We start from the raw sequence: 20,603 nt of genomic DNA on the forward strand, positions 1-20,603 counted from the left end.
TCAAGACTACATACGTCTCTTCATCAGGCAAAGACTAAAACAAATTCTGAAGAATCACATATTTATGCACAACATAGTATAGAAAAAAAAAGAGGGGAAAAAAACCATGGATAAGCCAGGTGACATGAAGCAGAATTACCATGGGTGATAAACAGTTACGTCCATAAATATTGGGCCAATTCTTAGATAAGGATTGTTTTATTGTCCTGTGGTTAGGGTCTCTGTTGTGGTGACCCCACATGGTCTGAGGGGCAAGTTCCTTAGTTGATGTAAAAAGACATAAATCCGTGTGACACATTCATTCCTGCAGAGTGTCAAAGGTCGTCATCAGTTTATATTCCCAGATTCTCCTGTCTTTCTGCGAATTGAAGTTACCTTTTAGTACAAGTAATTTCATGTCCATAATGTTATGATTTGGGAGACAGAAATGTTTGGCCACAGGTAGATCCATTCTTTTTTCTCTTATTGCATGGCGGTGAGAATTTATCCTTGTTCTCAGTTTCTGCCCTGTCTCCCCCACATACAGACCCCCAGTTGAACATTTAGTACATATAATTAGGTTCACCACATTAGAAGTGACGCAGCTGAAAGTACCTGGGATCTTGTAGTCCTGATGTGAGTTGGGGATCTTTATCTTGTCCGTGGTCATTATAAATGGACAGGATTTACATTTTTTTCTGGTTGCAGGGAAAGGTACCTGTAGCTGTTGGGGAGGACAGGGAGCTCTTGACAATGATGCTTCTTAGATTTGAGGGCTGCCTAAAACACAGTAGTTGGGGGTCTTTTTTCCTGAAGATCAAAGAGAAAAAAATAGCCACGGATTAAAACAGGACAGACCTTATCAGGTATGAATAATGTGCCGTCCTGCGGAGGGCAGCACTCACTACACACACTGCCAGCTCTTTTTTGGGGGGCAGACCGGGGTAGAGAAGGAGCTGAGCAGATTGACATATAGTTTTGTGGGAAAAGATTCAATAAAACCTGTATTTTATTCATTTAATTATCTGATGATTATGCGCTTAAGAGTCCAGTGGGCGGTCCTACACGGTGACTGTAGTCCCCTACTTTAAAAAATGTAAAAAAATAAATAAAATTGAATCATTGTTAAAAATATGTTTAAATCGCTCTTCAGCCCTTCTTTTCACTAAACCTAAATGGCTAAAATGTAAATGCCCCCTTTCCTCAAATTCTGTCACTAATTGAAGGAGGCTGGAAAAACCGTAAAAGTAATTCCCCTATGTGTCCTGATGAAGTCGGATGACTGCGAAATGCATTAATAGACTGCACAAGAATATCATCAGCAGAGCAGCTAACCAGTTTCTATTATTGATTTTCGTGAGAGCTAATATAATATTTTTATTTAAAGGCGGAAATGAAGAAAAAATTCCCCAAATTATTTTTTTTCTCTCCTTTTGTTGGCTGCACTTCCCTCAAGAACAAAAAAGTTTAATAAAAAGCAATCAAAATGTTTAGGCCATGTTCACACGTTCCTGATTTCCCTGCTGTTTTTTCTGCACTAAAAACAGCAGCTCTTGGCAGAAAACGCAGGTGCGTTTTTTGGTGCTTTTTGGTGCGTTTTTTGATGCGGTTTTTAGTGCAGTTTTTTATGCAGTTTTCTCTGCAGAGTCTGTGTGTTTTCTAGGAAGTTTTTTCAGGGTTAAAATGGCTGAAAATACCCTAACCCTACCCCTACCCCTACCCCTAACCCTAATCCTAGTTCTAACTGTAGTGGAGGGAAAAAAAAAAAAATTCTCTATTTTATTATTGTTAACTACCTATGGGGGTGATAAAGGGGGGGGGGGCATTTACCTTTTTTTTATTTTGATCACTGTGAGGTTATCACAGTGATCAAAATGCCTGGAACGAATCTGCCGGCCGGCAGTGCGCCCGCCATTTTGGAAGATGGCGGCGCCCAGGGAGAAGACGGACGGACGGACAGCGGGAGGCCCGGTAAGTATAAGGGGGGGAGATTAGGGCACGGGGGGATGGGGCGTCGGAGCACGGGGGGGTGGCATCGGAGCATGGGGGTGTGGGATTGGGGCACGGGGGGGCAGCCACACTCCGCCCACGCACTTCCTGCTGCAGCGGTCCTGCACCACAAACCGCAGAAAACCCGCAGATATTTTTTTCGTGTGCGGGTTTTACTGCGGGTTTGACCTCACAATGGAGGTCAATGGGTGCAGAACCGCTGCAGTTCCGCAAAAAGAAGTGACATGGTACTTCTTTTTTACCGCAGCTATTCAGCGCGGCTTTTTTCGCGATTTTCCGCAATGTGGGCACAGCAGTTCCTGTTTTCCATAGGGTACATTGTAATGTACCCTGCATGGAAAACAGCTGCGGACCCGCAGCGGCAAAATCGCGGCGGTTCCGCATTAAAAAAAGGATTGTGTGAACATGGCCTTAATATACCCCAATAATGCTACCAATAAAAACTACGGCTGGCCGCACAATATAAAAGTCCTCACACTTCTCCATCATTGGAAAAATGTCATAATTATCGGTCTCAGAAAATGGCGAACCAAACAATATCTTTTTTTTTTTTTTTTTTTGACACAGTTCTGACATTTTTTGTCTACTAAAATATAAAAACGGTAAATCAATACAAACTTGGTACGGATGTGGAGAATCAAGTTTCCAGGTCATTTTTACTGCACAAAGAACACCATAAAAAATAAAGAAATTGGTGGAACTGGATTCTTATTTTTCACCATTTCACCCCACTTGGGTTTTTGTTTCCATTTTCCATTACATTGCATAGTAAAATGGATGGTGTCTTTTCAAAACCACAACTGGTCCTGGAAGAAAAAAAAACAAAAAACAAGCTCCCATAAGGCGATGTTGTAGGAAAAATAAAAAGTTTTGGATCTTAGAAGAAAATGAGGAAAAGAAAAATAAAAGTGCAAAAGCGAAAAATTGCCAGAGAAAGGGAATTAACCTTACGGGTCGTGTTTTTGCCACTTTTTTTTTTTTTTTGGGGGGGCGTTTCGACAGTGAGATTTTACTGTGGTCGTTTTTTTAACCCATCGATTTCCTTTTAATTACGCCGTGACCGCTGCGCTCATCAGGGCAGCGGAGGTGTGATTTATGTGTGGTTGTGTTCCTGCCATCATTTACCAGGACGCCTGCTGCATCTGTATTTTCTAATCCCATTTGCACTCTTCTGAAAAGTCGCCAGCAATTAACATTAATTTGATTTGGAGGCAGAAAAGGCTGCACATTAAGGTGCCAGATGCGCTGCCTAAAACTATTAGATGTTCTAATTTTTTATCCCTTGTTTTAATAAATGCCCATCCACACTCTGATGAATTCTCTTGAGCCAAAGACGGGCGGAGGATGTGATCTAGCCCTGAACCTTGGGGAAATGAGGCAATGGGAACTTAAGAACCTTCATGGGTGTAAATTATTGAGCACACCTTTTGGGCCAGCAGATTTTTGGGGGGATCCCTTTAAAGTAAAATATTGGTAACTTGCACAAAGAGCAGGGGCTAGTCCAAGAAGCTTTTTATGTGTTTGCACTGTAGATGATCAAGAGCAGTCTAAATTTCTGACAATGGTTGCAGCTTCTGGATTAAATAAATGTAATCCCATATACCATAATTGAGATTTAATCTTTAGTGCTACTGCGTAGGCAAAGAATTGGGGAACAGGACTAAGAGGGAGCTTGCTGCAGTAGGAACCTCTCCCCCTGTGGCTTGCTGCTGTAGAAACCTCTCCTGCTGTGGCTTGCAGCAGTAGAAACCTCTCCCCTGTGGCTTTCTGCAGTAGAAACCTCTCCCCTGTGGCTTTCTGCAGTAGAAACCTCTCCCCCTGTGGCTTGCCACCATAGAAACCTCTCCCCCCTGTGGCTTGAGCAGTAGAAACCTCTTCCCCTGTGGCTTGCTGCAGTAGAAACCTCTCCCCCCCCTTCCCCCCCTGTGGCTTGCTGCAGTAGAAACCTCTTCCCCTGTAGCTTGCTGCCATACAAACCTTTTCCCCTGTGGCTTGCTGCCATAGAAACCTCTACCCTTGTAGCTTGCTGCTGTAGAAACCTCTCCCCCTGCAGCTTGCTGTAGCAGAAACCTCTCCCCCTGTGGCTTGCTGCAGTAGAAACCTCTCCCCCTGTGGCTTGCCGCCGTAGAAACCTCTCCCCCTCTGGCTTGCCACCGTAGAAACCTCTCCCCCTCTGGCTTGCTGCCGTACAAACCTCTCCCCCTCTGGCTTGCTGCCGTACAAACCTCTCCCCCTATTGCTTGCTGCCGTAGAAACTTCTCCCCCTGCTGCTTGCTGTAGCAGAAACCTCTCCCGCTGTGGCTTGCTGCAGTAGAAACCTCTCCCTCTGTGGCTTGCTGCAGTAGAAACCTCTCCCCCTGTAGCTTGCTGCCATAGAAACCTTTCCCCCTGTGACTTGGTGCCGTAGAAACCTCTTCCCCTGTGGCTTGCTGCACTAGAAACCTCTCCCCCTGTGGCTTGCTGCGATAGAAACCTTTCCCCCTGTGACTTGCTGCCGTAGAAACCTCTTCCCCTGTGGCTTGCTGCACTAGAAACCTCTCCCCCTGTGGCTTGCTGCCATAGAAACCTTTCCCCCTGTGACTTGCTGCCGTAGAAACCTCTTCCCCTGTGGCTTGCTGCAGTAGAAACCTCCCCCTGTAGCTTGCTGCCATAGAAACCTTTCCCCCTGTGACTTGCTGCCGTAGAAACCTCTTCCCCTGTGGCTTGCTGCACTAGAAACCTCTCTCCCTGTGGCTTGCTGCACTAGAAACCTCTCTCCCTGTGGCTTGCTGCAGTAGAAACCTCCCCCTGTGGCTTGCTGCTGTAGTAACCTCTCCCCCTGTGGCTTGCTGCAGTAGAAACCTCCCCCTGTAGCTTGCTGCCGTAGAAACCTTTCCCCCTGTGGCTTGCTGCCGTAGAAACCTTTCCCCCTGTGGCTTGCTGCCGTAGAAACCTCTCCCCCTTTGACTGGCTGCAGTAGAAACCTCTCCCCACTTCTTTATTCCCAGCAATAGACAGAAAAGTCCTAATCTTTCCACCCCCCCCTCCTTTAGTGCAATCACATGAAAAAGGATAGTAAGTAAGGGAATGGGTTAGGTGTAGTGATGAGCGAACGTGCTCAGATAAGGTGTTATCTGAGCATGCTCGGGTGCTTACGGAGTGTCTTCAGCGTGCTTGAATAATAAGTTTGAGTCACTGGTTCTACATGTCTTGTAGCTGCAACTCAAGTAAGGATTGCCTAACAAACAGGCAATCCATGCGTGTATTTTGCAGCTGTCGAATAACCGTGAGACATGCAGCCGCGGGGACTCAAACATAATATTCGAGCATGCCGAAGTCACTTGGTTATGCACACGAGCATGCTGAGATAACACCTTATCCGAGCACGTTCACTCGTCACTAGTTGGGTTGCTTTTTCTCTGCTTAGGAGGCTTTAACATAAATCTTCCCCATTGTCCCCATTACACTAATCACCAGATAAGTCCAGTCTTTTTCTTACCCCTCTTGTCGTTCATATGGATGTCACAGTGTAAGAGGGGTAGGACATATACGGTGCATTGTCTCTTCTCTGGCCGGGAGGCGGCTTGCTGCAGAATAAATCTTCCAAGATGCTTTTTGTTATAATAATGACCAGACCAGTCTTATCACTGTCATCTTCTAGTGCATGTAAAAGTGTAGTAAAGATGGGGGAGTACTGACATTGCCTCTTCCTTGGCTGGGAGGCAGGTTGCTGCTACATAAACCTTACCCCTGCCCTTTTTACACTAATGATCAGACAAGTCCTATCGTTATCATCGTCTACTGTAGGGATGTCAAACTCCAATACACAGAGACACAAAATTAAAGACTTGGACAAGGTCATTGGCCAACCTTGATATTTGTTAAAAACATGTCTACAATTGAGGAGGTTTTTCCTTATCAAATATAATGACACTTGTTTCATGGAAACAAACTTATAAGGGTTGTCCCACAAACAAAGAACATTTTAACGAAAAGATTTTAGAATAAAACTAGCGCATAATCACAACTGGGGCATACTGTAATAATATGATACGTTATGTAAGGGCAGTAAAAAACATGTGGCCCAAAGGCATCATTTAAGTATGTAATAATAAAGGATAAAAAAAAACTTTGAATTCATAAATACAGATAATAAAGTATGGTGCCAACAAAAGCTCAACCCAAACACAGTATGATAGTCCCACAGGGAATTCCTCCACAGTACTCTCCATACACATGGTATGATGACCCTACTGTACCTCCCCAGCAAAGTGTGGTGACCCATCACCATGCCCCAACTGTGACCCCAAACGCACAGTATAATGGGCACCATATAGTCCTCCATACAGTATATTGTGCCCCACATAGTCCTCTATACAATATATTGGGCCCCATATAGTCGTCCATACAGTATAACGGGCTCCCGATAGTCCACCATACAGTATAATGGGCTCCACATAGTCCTTAATACAGTAAAATGGTCTCCTCATAGTGCTCCATACAGTATATTTTGCCCCACATAGTGCTCCATACAGTATAATGGGCCCAACATAGTGCTCCTTACAGTATAATGGGCCCAACATAGTGCTCCATACAGTATAAAGGGCCCAACATAGTGCTCCATACAGTATAATGGGCCCCACATAGTGCTCCATACAGTATAATGGGCCCCACATAGTGCTCCATTCAGTATAATGGGCCCCACATAGTGCTCCATTCAGTATAATGGGCCCCACCTAGTCCTCCATACAGTATAATGGCTCCATATAGTGCTCCATTCAGTATAATGGGCCCAACCTAGTCCTCCATTCAGTATAATGGGCGCCACCTAGTCCTCCATACAGTATAATGGGCCCCATCTAGTCCTCCATACAGTATAATGGGCCCCACATAGTGCTCCATTCAGTATAATGGGCCCCACCTAGTCCTCCTTACAGTATAATGGCTCCATATAGTCATCCATACAGTATAATGGCCGCACATAGTACCCGTCTTTGCAGGCGAAATGTAATCACTCTGAGGGCGACATATGTGGTCTTATGCATGTAAAAGTGTAGTAAAAATAGGGGAATACTATTGCCTCTTCTTTGGCTTGTAGGCAGCTTGTTGCAACATAAACCTTCCCCCATGCTCATACAATAATGATCAGTTAATTCATTATTTTCATTCCCCTCTTCTTCTAGTGCAAGAAAAAGTGTAGTAAAGCTGGGGCAGGGCTTAGATGGTCTTTTCTGTGGCTGGGAGGCAGAATCCTTCTCCCCACTGCTCCTTTTTTTCAGTAGAGAATACACAAGTTGAGCCCCAATGTGTTATAATGGTAACATAGCTTTATTTTCTCCTGTGGCTTATAGGAAGAATACACCGTAGAGTCCACCAATCCTCAAAGGACCAAAATGGACAAACTGATAGAAATCTTAAACAGTATGCGAAACAACAGCAGCGACGTGGACTACAAGCTCACCACCTTCATGGAGGAGGCCCAGAACTCTGCCAACTCCGAGGAGATGTTAGTGGAGATTGTGAAGACTATTTATCAGAAAGCTGTGACGGACAGAAGCTTTGCACACACCGCCGCCAAACTCTGCGACAAAATGGCCCTGTTCATGGTGGAAGGAACCAAGTTTCGCAGTCTCCTGCTCAACATGCTGCAGGTAGGTCGTACCTGCGTGTAACGGGAGAGGTGACGTCCATGAGCTCACCATGATGACAGCTTCATCTCACCCTTAGACAAGCACGTAAACCGATTAATCAGGGGATGTCCAGATAGACGGGAGCGAGGAACGGCTGGAGATCCAACATCTGCCGATAATTGAGTAGTTCATAGGGACCGTCCATGTATATAAGGTTCAGGTTCATAGATCGCAACATACCTGGCGTGGTCGGATAAGGACAGTAATGATTTTCTTAAATAGTTGAATTATTATAGCACAGAATCCAAATTATCCTTAGGAAAGGAGGATGTCCAACGTTCCATTAAGAGCTTAGCTGAGCACCCGTAATGTAAGGATGGAGTTTGTTTTCACTACATCAACAGTTCCTGGTATGGAGGTAGGATGTAAATCACTAGTTCAAGTACTGCAGACACTGAAGAAGCAGGACATGCATGGTGATTGTCTCCATTGTCGATAAATCCTACCTTAAAGTATAAGACAGAACAAGTAATGTAATGTATGTACACAGTGACTGCACCAGCATAATAGTGAGTGCAGCTCTAGAGTATAATACAGGATGTAACTCAGAATCAGTACAGGATCAGTAATGTATGTAAACAGTGACTGCAGCAGCAGAATAGTGAGTGCAGCTCTGGGGTATAATACAGGATGTAACTCAGGATCAGTACAGAATCAGTAATGTATGTACACAGTGACTGCACCAGCAGAATAGTGAGTGCAGCTCTGGAGTAGAATGCAGGATGTAACTCAGAATCAGTACAGGATCAGTAATGTATGTAAACAGTGACTGCAGCAGCAGAATAGTGAGTGCAGCTCTGGAGTATAATACAGGATGTAACTCAGGATCAGTGCAGGTTCATTATAGAATCATAGAACGGTAGAGTTGGAAGGGACCTCCTGGGACATCGTGTCCAACCCCCTGCTCAAAGCAGGATTCATGAAAAACCCCCTGCTCAAAGCAGGATTCATGAAATTGTCCCAGACAGATGTCTGTCCAGCCTCTGTTTGAAGACTTCCATTGAAGGAGAACTCACCTCATCTCGTGGCTGCCTGTTCCACTCATTGATCACCCTCACTGTCAAAAAGTTTTTTTCACGTGATCTAGACTGTATGCTTCTGTTAATACATCCCAGAATTGTATTTGCCATTTTTGCTGCTGCATCACACTGTTGACTCGTGTTCAGTCTGTGATCTATTAGTATACCCAGGTCTTTTTCACATGTGCTGTTGCTTAGCCCTATTCCTCCCATTCTATATATGCTTTTTTGATTTTTATTGCCCAGATGTAGTACTTTGCATTTTTCCTTGTTAAAAACCATTGTTAGTTGCTGCCCACTGCTCCAGTTTGTTTTTTTGAATCTTCTCTCTCGCTTCTCTAGTATTTGCTAGCCCTCCTAGGTTTGCGCCATCAGCAAATTTAATCAGTGTACCCTCAAATCCTTCATCTAAAGGTACCGTCACACTTAGCGACGCTGCAGCGATACCGACAACGATCCGGATCGCTGCAGCGTCGCTGTTTGGTCGCTGGAGAGCTGTCACACAGACCGCTCTCCAGCGACCAACGATCCCGAGGTCCCCGGTAACCAGGGTAAACATCGGGTAACTAAGCGCAGGGCCGCGCTTAGTAACCCGATGTTTACCCTGGTTACCAGCGTAAAAAAACAAACACTACATACTTACATTCAGCTGTCTGTCCCTTGCCGTCTGGTTCCTGCACTGACTGACTGCTGGCCGTAAAGTGAAAGTGAAAGCACAGCACAGCGGTGAGTCACACAGCGGTGACTCACCGCTGTGGCTGTGCTCTGCTTTCACTTTACGGTCAGCAGTCAGTGCAGGAACCAGACGGCAAGGGACAGACAGCTGAATGTAAGTATGTACTGTTTGTTTTTTTACGCTGGTAACCAGGGTAAACAGCGGGTTACTAAGCGCGGCCCTGCGCTTAGTTACCCGATGTTTACCCTGGTTACCAGTGAAGATATCGCTGAATCGGTGTCACACACGCCGATTCAGCGATGTCTACGGGGAGTCCAGCGACGAAATAAAGTTCTGGACTTTCTTCCCCGACCAGCGATCTCCCAGCAGGGGCCTGATCGCTGCTGCCTGTCACACTGGACGATATCGCTAGCGAGGACGCTGCAACGTCACGGATCGCTAGCGATATCGTCTAGTGTGACAGTACCTTTAGTGATTGATAAAGATGTTGAACAATACAGGGCCCAGGACAGAACCCTGTGGTACCCCACTTGAGACATTCTTCCAACTGAATGTTCAGCCATTTACGACCACTCTTTGGGTCCGATCACTAAGCCAGTTATGAATCCACCGAACAGTTGCCTTGTCCATCCCATACTTAGTCATTTTTTTTTAATAAGGATTGTGTGAGATACTTTGTCAAATGCTTTGCTGAAGTCAAGATATATTATGCAGCATTTCCCTGATCCACCCAGTCAGTGATTCTGTCATTGAAGGAAATTAAGTTAGTCTGACATGACTTATTAGTTACTAACCCATGCTGAATCTGGTTAATCAGTTCATTCTTATCCAGGTACTTACATACATGTTGTTTAATAATTTGTTCAAAGATCTTTCCTGGTATACACGTCAGACTCACTGGCCTATAGTTCCCTGGGTCCACTTTCTTCCCCTTTTTGAAGATAGGAACAACATTTGCTCTTCTCCAGTCTTCTGGGATTTCTCCTGTTCTCCAACAATTTTCAAAGATTACGGAGAGTGGTTCAAAAATTTCTTCTGCTATCTCCTTCAGTACTCTGGGGTGTAATTTCATCTGGCTAGCTAAGTGTTTCCTCACTATTTTTCTGTTTATAGATATCCTGGATTCTTCTATTCCCTTAACCCCTCTGTGACCTTAGACGTACTATCCCGTCGAGGTGCCCTGGGCTTATCTGACCCTGGACGGGATAGTACGTCATAGCCGATCGGCCGCGCTCACGGGGGGAGCGCGGCCGATCGCGGCCGGGTGTCAGCTGCTTATCGCAGCTGACATCCGGCACTATGTGCCAGGAGCGGTCACGGACCGCCCCCGGCACATTAACCCCTGGCACACCGCGATCAAAGATGATCGCGATGTGCCGGCGGTGCAGGGAAGCACCGCGCAGGGAGGGGGCTCCCTGCGGGCTTCCCTGAGCCCCCCGCAGCAACGCGATGTGATCGCGTTGCTGCGAGGGTCTCCTCACCTCCCTCCCTGCTCGAGCCCCGGATCCAAGATGGCCGCGGATCCGGGTCCTGCAGGGAGGGAGGTGGCTTCACAGAGCCTGCTTAGAGCAGGCACTGTGAAGGCTGCAGCGCTGCATGTCAGATCAGTGATCTGACAGAGTGCTGTGCAAACTGTCAGATCACTGATCTGTGATGTCCCCCCCTGGGACAAAGTAAAAAAGTTAAAAAAAAATTTTCCAAATGTGTAAAAAAAATTAAAAAAAAAATTCCAAAATAATGAAAAAAAAAAAAAAATATTATTCCCATAAATACATTTCTTCATCTAAATAAAAAAAAAAAACCAATAAAAGTACACATATTTAGTATCGCCGCGTCCGTAACGACCCGACCTATAAAACTGTCCCACTAGTTAACCCCTTCAGTAAACACCGTAAGAAAAAAAAAAAAAAAAAACGAGGCAAAAAACAACGCTTTATTATCATACCGCCGAACAAAAAGTGGAATAACACGCGATCAAAAGGACAGATATAAATAACCATGGTACCGCTGAAAGCGTCATATTGTCCCGCAAAAAAAGAGCCGCCATACAGCATCATCAGCAAAAAAATAAAAAAGTTATAGTCCTGAGAATAAAGCGATGCAAAAATAATTATTTTTTCTGTAAAATAGTTTTTATCGTATAAAAGCACCAAACCATAAAAAAATGATATAAATGAGGTATCGCTGTAATCGTACTGACCCGAAGAATAAAACTGATTTATCAATTTTACCAAACGCGGAACGGTATAAACGCCTCCCCCAATAGAAATTCATGAATAGCTGGCTTTTGGTCATTCTTCCTCACAAAAATCGGAATAAAAAGCGATAAAAAAATGTCACGTGCCCAAAAATGTTTTCAATAAAAACGTCAACTCGTCCCGCAAAAAACAAGACCTCACATGACTCTGTGGACCAAAATATGGAAAAATTATAGCTCTCAAAATGTGGTATTGCAAAAAATATTTTTTGCAATAAAAAGGGTCTTTCAGTGTGTGACGGCTGCCAATCATAAAAATCCGCTAAAAAACTCGCTATAAAAGTAAATCAAACCCCCCTTCATCACCCCCTTAGTTAGGGAAAAATAAAAAAAAATGTATTTATTTCCATTTTCCCATTAGGGCTAGGGTTAGGGCTAGGGTTAGGGCTAGGGCTAGGGTTAGGGCTAGGGCTAGGGTTAGGGCTAGGGCTAGGGTTAGGGCTAGGGCTAGGGCTAGGGTTAGGGCTAGGGTTAGGGTTAGGGCTAGGGTTAGGGCTAGGGTTAGGGTTAGGGCTAGGGTTAGGGTTAGGGTTAGGGCTAGGGTTAGGGCTAGGGTTAGGGTTAGGGTTGGGGCTACAGTTAGGGTTGGGGCTAAAGTTAGGGTTAGGGTTTAGATTACATTTACAGTTGGGAATAGGGTTGGGATTAGGGTTAGGGGTGTGTCAGGGTTAGAGGTGTGGTTAGGGTTACCGTTGGAATTAGGGTTAGGGGTGTGTTTAGATTAGGGTTTCAGTTATAATTGGGGGGTTTCCACTGTTTCGGCACATCAGGGGCTCTCCAAACACGACATGGCGTCCGATCTCAATTCCAGCCAATTCTGCGTTGAAAAAGTAAAACAGTGCTCCTTCCCTTCCGAGCTCTCCTGTGTGCCCAAACAGGGGTTTACCCCAACATATGGGGTATCAGCGTACTCAGGACAAATTGGACAACAACTTTTGTGGACCAATTTCTCCTGTTACCCTTGGGAAAATACAAAACTGGGGGCTAAAAAATAATTTTTGGGGGAAAACAAAAAGATTTTTTATTTTCACGGCTCTGCGTTATAAACTGTAGTGAAACACTTGGGGGTTCAAAGTTCTCACAACACATCTAGATAAGTTCATTGAGGGGTCTAGTTTCCAATATGGGGTCACTTGTGGGGGGTTTCTACTGTTTAGGTACATTAGGGGCTCTGCAAACGCAATGTGACGCCTGCAGACCAATCCATCTAAGTCTGCATTCCAAATGATGCTCCTTCCCTTCCGAGCCCTCCCATGCGCCCAAACGGTGGTTCCCCCCCACATATCGGGTATCAGCGTACTCAGGACAAATTGGACAACAACATTTAGGGTCCAATTTCTCCTGCTAACCTTGGAAAAATACAAAACTGGGGGCTAAAATATAATTTTTGTGGAAAAAAAAATATTTTTTGTTTGCATGGCTCTGCGTTATAAACTGTAGTGAAATACTTGGGGGTTCAAAGCTCTCACAACACATCAAGATGAGTTCCTTAGGGGGTCTACTTTCCAAAATGGTGTCACTTGTGGGGGGTTTCTACTGTTTAGGTACATTAGGGGCTCTGCAAACGCAATGTGACGCCTGCAGACCATTCCATCTAAGTCTGCATTCCAAATGGCGCTCCTTCCCTTCCGAACCCTCCCATGCGCCCAAACGGTGGTTCCCCCCCACATATGGGGTATCAGCGTACTCAGGACAAATTGGACAACAACTTTTGGGGTCCAATTTCTCCTGTTACCCTAGGGAAAATACAAAACTGGGGGCTAAAAAATAATTTTTGTGGGAAAAAAATTTTGTTTTATTTTTATGGCTCTGCATTATAAACTTCTGTGAAGCCCTTGGTGGGTCAAAGTGTTCACCACACATCCAGATAAGTTCCTTAGGGGGTCTACTTTCCAAAATGGTGTCACTTGTGGGGGGTTTCAATGTTTAGGCACATCAGTGGCTCTCCAAACGCAACATGGCGTCCCATCTCAATTCCTGTCAATTTTGCATTGAAAAGTCAAACTGCGCTCCTTCCCTTCCGAGCTCTCCCATGCGCCCAAACAGTGGTTTACTGCCACATATGAGGTATCAGCGTACTCAGGACAAATTGGACAACAACTTTTGAGGTCCAATTTCTTCTCTTACCCTTGGAAAAATAAAAAATTGGGGGCAAAAATATAATTTTTGTGAAAAAATATGATTTTTTATTTTTACGGTTCTGCATTATAAACTTCTGTGAAGCACTTGTTGGGTCAAAGTGCTCACCACACCTCTAGATAAGTTCCTTAGGGGGTCTACTTTCCAAAATGGTGTCACTTGTGGGGGGTTTCAATGTTTAGGCACATCAGTGGCTCTCCAAACGCAACATGGCGTCCCATCTCAATTTCTGTCAATTTTGCATTGAAAAGTCAAACTGCGCTCCTTCCCTTCCGAGCTCTCCCATGCGCCCAAACAGTGGTTTACTGCCACATATGAGGTATCAGCGTACTCAGGACAAATTGGACAACAACTTTTGAGGTCCAATTTCTTCTCTTACCCTTGGAAAAATAAAAAATTGGGGGCAAAAATATAATTTTTGTGAAAAAATATGATTTTTTATTTTTACGGTTCTGCATTATAAACTTCTGTGAAGCACTTGGTGGGTCAAAGTGCTCACCACACATCCAGATAAGTTCCTTAGGGGGTCTACTTTCCAAAATGGTGTCACTTGTGGGGGGTTTCAATGTTTAGGCACATCAGTGGCTCTCCAAACGCAACATGGCGTCCCATCTCAATTCCTGTCAATTTTGCATTGAAAAGTCAAATAGCGCTCCTTCCCTTCCGAGCTCTCCCATGCGCCCAAACAGTGGTTTACTGCCACATATGGGGTATCCGCGTACTCAGGACAAATTGGACAACAACTTTTTGGGTCCAATTTCTCCTGTTACCCTTGGTAAAATAAAACAAATTGGAGCTGAAGTAAATTTTTTGTGTAAAAAAGTTAAATGTTCATTTTTATTTAAACATTCCAAAAATTCCTATTAAACACCTGAAGGGTTAATAAACTTCTTGAATGTGGTTTTGAGCACCTTGAGGGGTGCAGTTTTTAGAATGGTGTCACACTTGGGCATTTTCTATCATATAGACCCCTCAAAATGACTTCAAATGAGACGTGGTCCCTAAAAAAAAATGGTGTTGTAAAAATGAGAAATTGCTGGTCAACTTTTAACCCTTATAACTCCCTAACAAAAAAAAAAATTGGTTCCAAAATTATGCTGATGTAAAGGAGACATGTGGGAAATGTTACTTATTAAGTATTTTGTGTGACATATCTCTGTGATTTAATTGCATAAAAATTCAAAGTTTGAAAATTGCGAAATTTTCAAAATTTTCGCCAAATTTCCGTTTTTTTCACAAATAAACGCAGGTACTATCAAAGAAATTTTACCACTATCATGAAGTACAATATGTCACGAGAAAACAATGTCAGAATCACCAGGATCCGTTGAAGCGTTTCGGAGTTATAACCTCATAAAGGGACAGTGGTCAGAATTGTAAAAATTGGCCTGGTCATTAACGTGCAAACCACCCTTGGGGGTAAAGGGGTTAATAGAACAGTGAAGATCAGTTGATGTTACATTTTCTTTTTGAGTGAAAACGGATGCAAAATAGGAATTTAAAAGTTCGGCCTTCTCAATATCCTTTCTTACCATTTCATAATTTCCATCCTGTAAAATTCCTATAGCATCTTTGACTTTTCTTTTACTCTTGACATATCCCCCAAAACCTTTTTTATTGCTTTTGACATCCCTTGCAAGCCTTAATTCATTGTCCGCTTTAGATAATCTGATTTCTGCCCTGCATGTTGTGCAGACTGCATTATATTCTTTAGATATGCCTCCCTCTTTCCATTTGATAAACACATGCTAAAAAGGAAGAAAGAAATGTTTAAGTTCTGTGTTCATCCATCCTGTTTTCCTTAAATGCTTCCTATTCTTCCCTCTTTTCGGAATTGTTAACGATTGTGATTTGAGAATCTCATTTTTCAAGATTTCCCATCCTTTCTGGACATTTTCGTCCTTAAGGATATCCAGCCATTGGATCCCTCCGATTCTCTTTCCGAGTCCCTTAAAATCTGCCTTTCTGAAATCCAACCTTGATGTCTGAGTCTTCACAGGTCTTCCTCCTCTAGTTATCCAAAATTCTAAAATAGCATGGTCGCTACCTCCTAGGGTCCCAGCCACTCTTACCTCCTCAACCACTTTTACCTACTCCTATTTCCTTAATGTTAGGAATGTATAGTTACTCCTCCAGACATTCTATCCAAAGAAACCATTAATTTAACGTTCATATTGGAGAAGATGGTCATTGAATCGGTTTGCGGTCTCCCGATCCTGTATGTCATGAGACCCTGATTTGGCTCAGAGGGGCCGGGGTTCCATATAGTAGGACATCTTATTTTATTTTACAGTCAAATGCTAGATTAGAGAATGTAACAAGGCGGCTGTGTAATGTGAGCAGACCCTTTTTTAAGGGGTATTTTCCTGATCAATTCCAACAATTGGTTCTCCTGTGAATGGAGCGACAGTGCACATGATCCGCCACTGCTTCATTCACACGGTTCTTGGGATTGGTGGGCATCTCGGTGGTCAGACCCCTAGTGACCGGGAAGCTAGTAAACTTGACAACACCCCTTTAAGGATTGTGTAGTCTGATTTTTTTGTTTTTGTTTTTTTTTATTTGAGTTCCATAAAAATCCTGGGCAAGAGTCATTTCGCCTAGTGCAGCGAGCAAATAGAGAAATCACGTAGATCGGCGCACTTGACCTATTACTGACAATCACACAAAGAGATGGAGACGTTGGGGGGGCCGCGGAGTCATTTTCATGTTAATAGCAGCCGTTCATCCTCGCTAAACTAGTCCGCAATCCGCTCATAAATAACGCTCTCCGCCGACAGACGCGCTCTAAAGCTTTCAGCACTTTTTTTTATTTTAATTCTTCAATGCTAAGCCGAGCGCTGGCTCCTACATCAATCGTTTCTAGGTCTGCAGCCCACGCACAGCACACACGTGGGAGGAATACGTGGTGTCGGTGGGATAAGATGTCACATGACAGCGCTCGCTGTCACTCAGAATAAGCGTGTGTGTGTGCGCTGACAGATCACTGCCATTTTTAGACGTGTGCCTGTACGTTTCTATCAAATGCTAAAAGGTTATCATTTGTCATATCGGGGTCCGCCGCACCGTCCTCATCTTATGTAAGACTTCTTAATATTTTGTCTCTGGATTTAAAGGGGGTTATTCCCCTATGTGATCGCTCGGGGGTCCGACCTCCGCAGCTGCGTCTCGACATGCACGCGCTCTCCACCTCCGCTCCATTCATTGTGCATGGGACTGCTGGAGAAACACAAGCGCTGCATCCAGAGATCGGCCCTCCCCGTGATTGCCATTTTATCACCTAATCCTATGGACAAAGGGCCACTTGTCACTTGTTATTTTGGGAGTGACAGCCCCTTACACGTGCCCGATGGCGGTATCCATAAAGTTACAACTCTATAAGTTCTGAAACTTCCTTATATCCTGTTTCATCCATGCATTTCCAACACTTTTTGGGGGGTCACGGATCAGTGACTTTGTGACTGATGACAAATTCAAAGAATTTTTTTTTTTGTCTTTTATTTGCTTAGTTTTTGGATTTTTACATCAGTGTGGCTTTTTCTAAATGGTTTAGAAAAATCCATGAAATGCGACTTTAAAAAAAAAAGTCAGGAGGGAAAAAAAATGGTTTTCCCACTTTGCTGAATTTAACGTGACAAAAAGGAAAAATCACTAAAAAAAAATGCTAAGAAAAACAAGCACTATATATTTCAGTTTCTTAACATTTTCAAGAACTCTCCTTGCTCACAGTGAATGGGAACATTCCCCTTATTATATTTTGGGACATGAGTGCATGGATCATGGTGAACGCCGATGAACCATGACAAACCGTGCACCTCAATGTTCTGTTTCCAAGATGCAGTGCCAACCCTTGACCTTGGGTTGTGTCTGGTATTGCAATTAAATACCATTGAAGTGAATGGAGCTAAACTTCAATAAAACGTATGATCCATCATCAGGAATGGCTCAATTTCTGAAAGAAGGTAGCCATTTTTTATTATTATTTAATATCCTGAACAATATCTTTTAAGTTTTTTTTGCAAATTTTCATAATTTGTAAAAATTAAATAAAATTAAAAACAAAAGCTACCATGTAATATACCAGGAACTGTATTACTAGTCCCCTATGGCAAGTCTCCAAGATGCATCAAATGACCGATAACTACTGCTGCATGTACAGCAGAAGTTTGTGAAACCGACGCCCCCTTCTGTGACATCACTTCCTTTGTTGTTATTGGCTGTAGTTACACCCCACAGACTTCCTGTTCTTCACACCCCTTGAAGGCGCTCTGTATAGGACTGGTAATACTGAGCAGACTTCGCTTTATATCTCGGATGCTCGCTGATTCCTGACTATAAGATATATTACCGTATTTCTGGCTAAATGTTTCTAAAATTACATATTATATTCTGAAAAATACAATCTATATCCTGGTGCTTCTGGGCATTGGAACACGTGATACTAATACCAATACTAAATGAGCCCCATTAAAAGGTAATCCCAACCTATAATGCATCTCGGACTTTACTCTTACCTGGGCTACATCTTCTTTTTTTTTTTTTTTTTTTTATAATCTGGTCATCCATCCATTGATTTTCTAAGGAACAACGCTCTGTGTTACATTACATAACAAATTGTCACGCCCATTTTCACCACTACATTATCAGAGTAGTAACTAACTTAGTAATTTTAAAAAAAATTCTCCTCCTCCCTCTGGCAGCTGACAGTGTAGTCCTTCCTTCTGTAGAAAGTCTTCTCCGCTAGATATTGTAACTTATTTTATAGGATGGGATCAGTCTCCTTGTTCCACTGCAGCTGACACTGTGATCCTTTTTTACTTCCTCTGTAGGAAGAGTCTTCTCCGCTAGATATTGTAACTTATTTTAAAGGATGGAATCAGTCTCCTTGTCCCGCTGCAGCTGACAACTGATCCTTTCTTCCTTCCTCTGAGCTATATATTTTAACTTATTTTAAAGGATTGAATCAGTCTCCTTCTCCCTCTTGCAGCTGACAGTTCAATCCTTTCTTACTTCCTCTGCACGAGGAGTTTTCTCAGCTATTTATTTTAACAAATTTATGTTAAATGATGGAATCGGTCTCCTTCTCCCTCTGGCAGCTGACAGTTTAGTCCTTTCCTACTTCCTCTGTAGGAGGAGTTTTGTCAGGCCATACTTACTGCATAGGCTTTGCTCCTTTCCTGACGAGCATTTCTATTGGTTCACAAGGAATCGGTTTGCGGATTCTTGGAGCAATCGGTAATTTGTCATTTAATTTTATTTATTCTTTTAAAAGAAGGGGGGTTGAATACTTTTACAAAGCAGTGTTGAATAAGTTTGCACCTTCTTCATCTTGTATCCTAAATTCGAGAAGACGACAAATCTTTAATTTCTTGCAGCTTCGAAGATGTTAACGGGGAGAGAGGAGAAGTATTTGTGTAAGTGTGGCGGTCTCTCTGGCGGCGCGGTTCACATCCTGGATCGCCTCCTGGTTCTATATTCTGTGTGTACCAGTGGGGATGTGTGTGTTTATTGCTGCAGAGTCTCCTGAGGAATGTCCTAGCTGGAGAGAGGAAATCCGCCCAGTGTGCCCGCGAGCCAGCGAGCGAGCGCCGTGTGCTCACAAGCGCTGGGAATCTGAGCTGAGCGCTGGCTCTTTTTCCGTGACTTGTTCCCTGGGAGAATTGAGGCAAAGCAGAATGAATTATATATAATGAGCAAATGTGTGCATGCATAGTATATACCGGCCATGTAAATAGGCTGAATTATTTATTGATGGCTAGACGTAGCAGTGCAGCACTAATTGTGCAAACTGTTGGCATGGATTACGGTATATTGGATGGATGCAATGACTAGATAGATTGATTTTTGGATGGAATGAATTGATAAACGGATAGAATGTTTAGATAATGGTTGGATGGATGGTATTAGATCTAATAAATATATGGGTTGATATAATGGATAAAAGGATGATTGGAATGAATGAATAGATACATGGCTGGATGAATTAATTAGATAAATATGGATTGAAATAATGAATAGATGGATTATTTGGGTGAAATGAATGAATAGGTGGATGGAATTAAATGGTGTTGGATGGAAGGAAGGGATGAATGAATGGAGAAATGGATGGGTACAATGATCAAGTAGACCATATGGATTGGACTGGATGGAATTAAGTAGATTTAATCTATTGATGGAAAGATGGAATGGTTAAATAAATGGTTGTAGTAAATTGATAAATTGATAGGTAATGGTTGGCTGGATGAAATTAATTTGATCTAATCTATGGATAATGGACTGATCTAATGAATGGGTGGAAATAAATGCACGGTTATGGATAAACGAATGGTGGGATGAATTGGGTTGGATGGAATTAATTAGATCCAATAAAAACGGGCTGAGAGGGATGGAAGGAATGGATAGATAAATGGTTTAATGACGTGGGCCGGATGGAACTAATTGGATAAATATATGGGTGGATATAATGATGAATAGAAGGAATTGGATATAATAAACATCTGGATGGAATGAATGAATTGATGGAGTAATTGGATGAGCGGATGAAATAGATAAATGGACGGACTGGATAGATACAATGATCACGGTAAATAAACCTTATGGATGGACTGGATGGAATGAATTAGATTTTATATGTAGCTGGATGGAATGAATTAAAAAGAGATGAAATGATGGGATGGATAGAATGATTGGCCTTAATGGAATGAATGATTGGAGTGAATGAATGATGGCTGGATGGCATGAATAGCTAAATGGACGATGTATGAAATGATGGAATGATGGCTGGATAGATGACTGGTTCATGGACAGTCGAATATTTGTAGGATGACAGTATGGAGCATCGGATAGTTTTCAGT

The 20,603-nt window shown here is 43.1% G+C and overlaps 1 protein-coding gene across 3 annotated transcripts in view; it reads left to right on the forward strand.

Moving 5' to 3' along the window:
* The window catches only part of CTIF (cap binding complex dependent translation initiation factor), a 280,974-nt gene that overhangs the window by 129,789 nt on the left and 130,582 nt on the right, over positions 1-20,603 (forward strand). For all 3 annotated transcript variants that reach the window (XM_069746637.1, XM_069746645.1, XM_069746629.1), the window contains one exon: positions 7,320-7,619. In XM_069746637.1, coding sequence (XP_069602738.1) covers positions 7,320-7,619 — 300 coding nt within the window. The remainder of the gene's footprint in view (positions 1-7,319; positions 7,620-20,603) is intronic.

Source organism: Ranitomeya imitator, chromosome 1, assembly GCF_032444005.1.
Source record: "Ranitomeya imitator isolate aRanImi1 chromosome 1, aRanImi1.pri, whole genome shotgun sequence".
In the NCBI taxonomy this organism is placed as follows: Eukaryota; Metazoa; Chordata; class Amphibia; order Anura; family Dendrobatidae; genus Ranitomeya; species Ranitomeya imitator.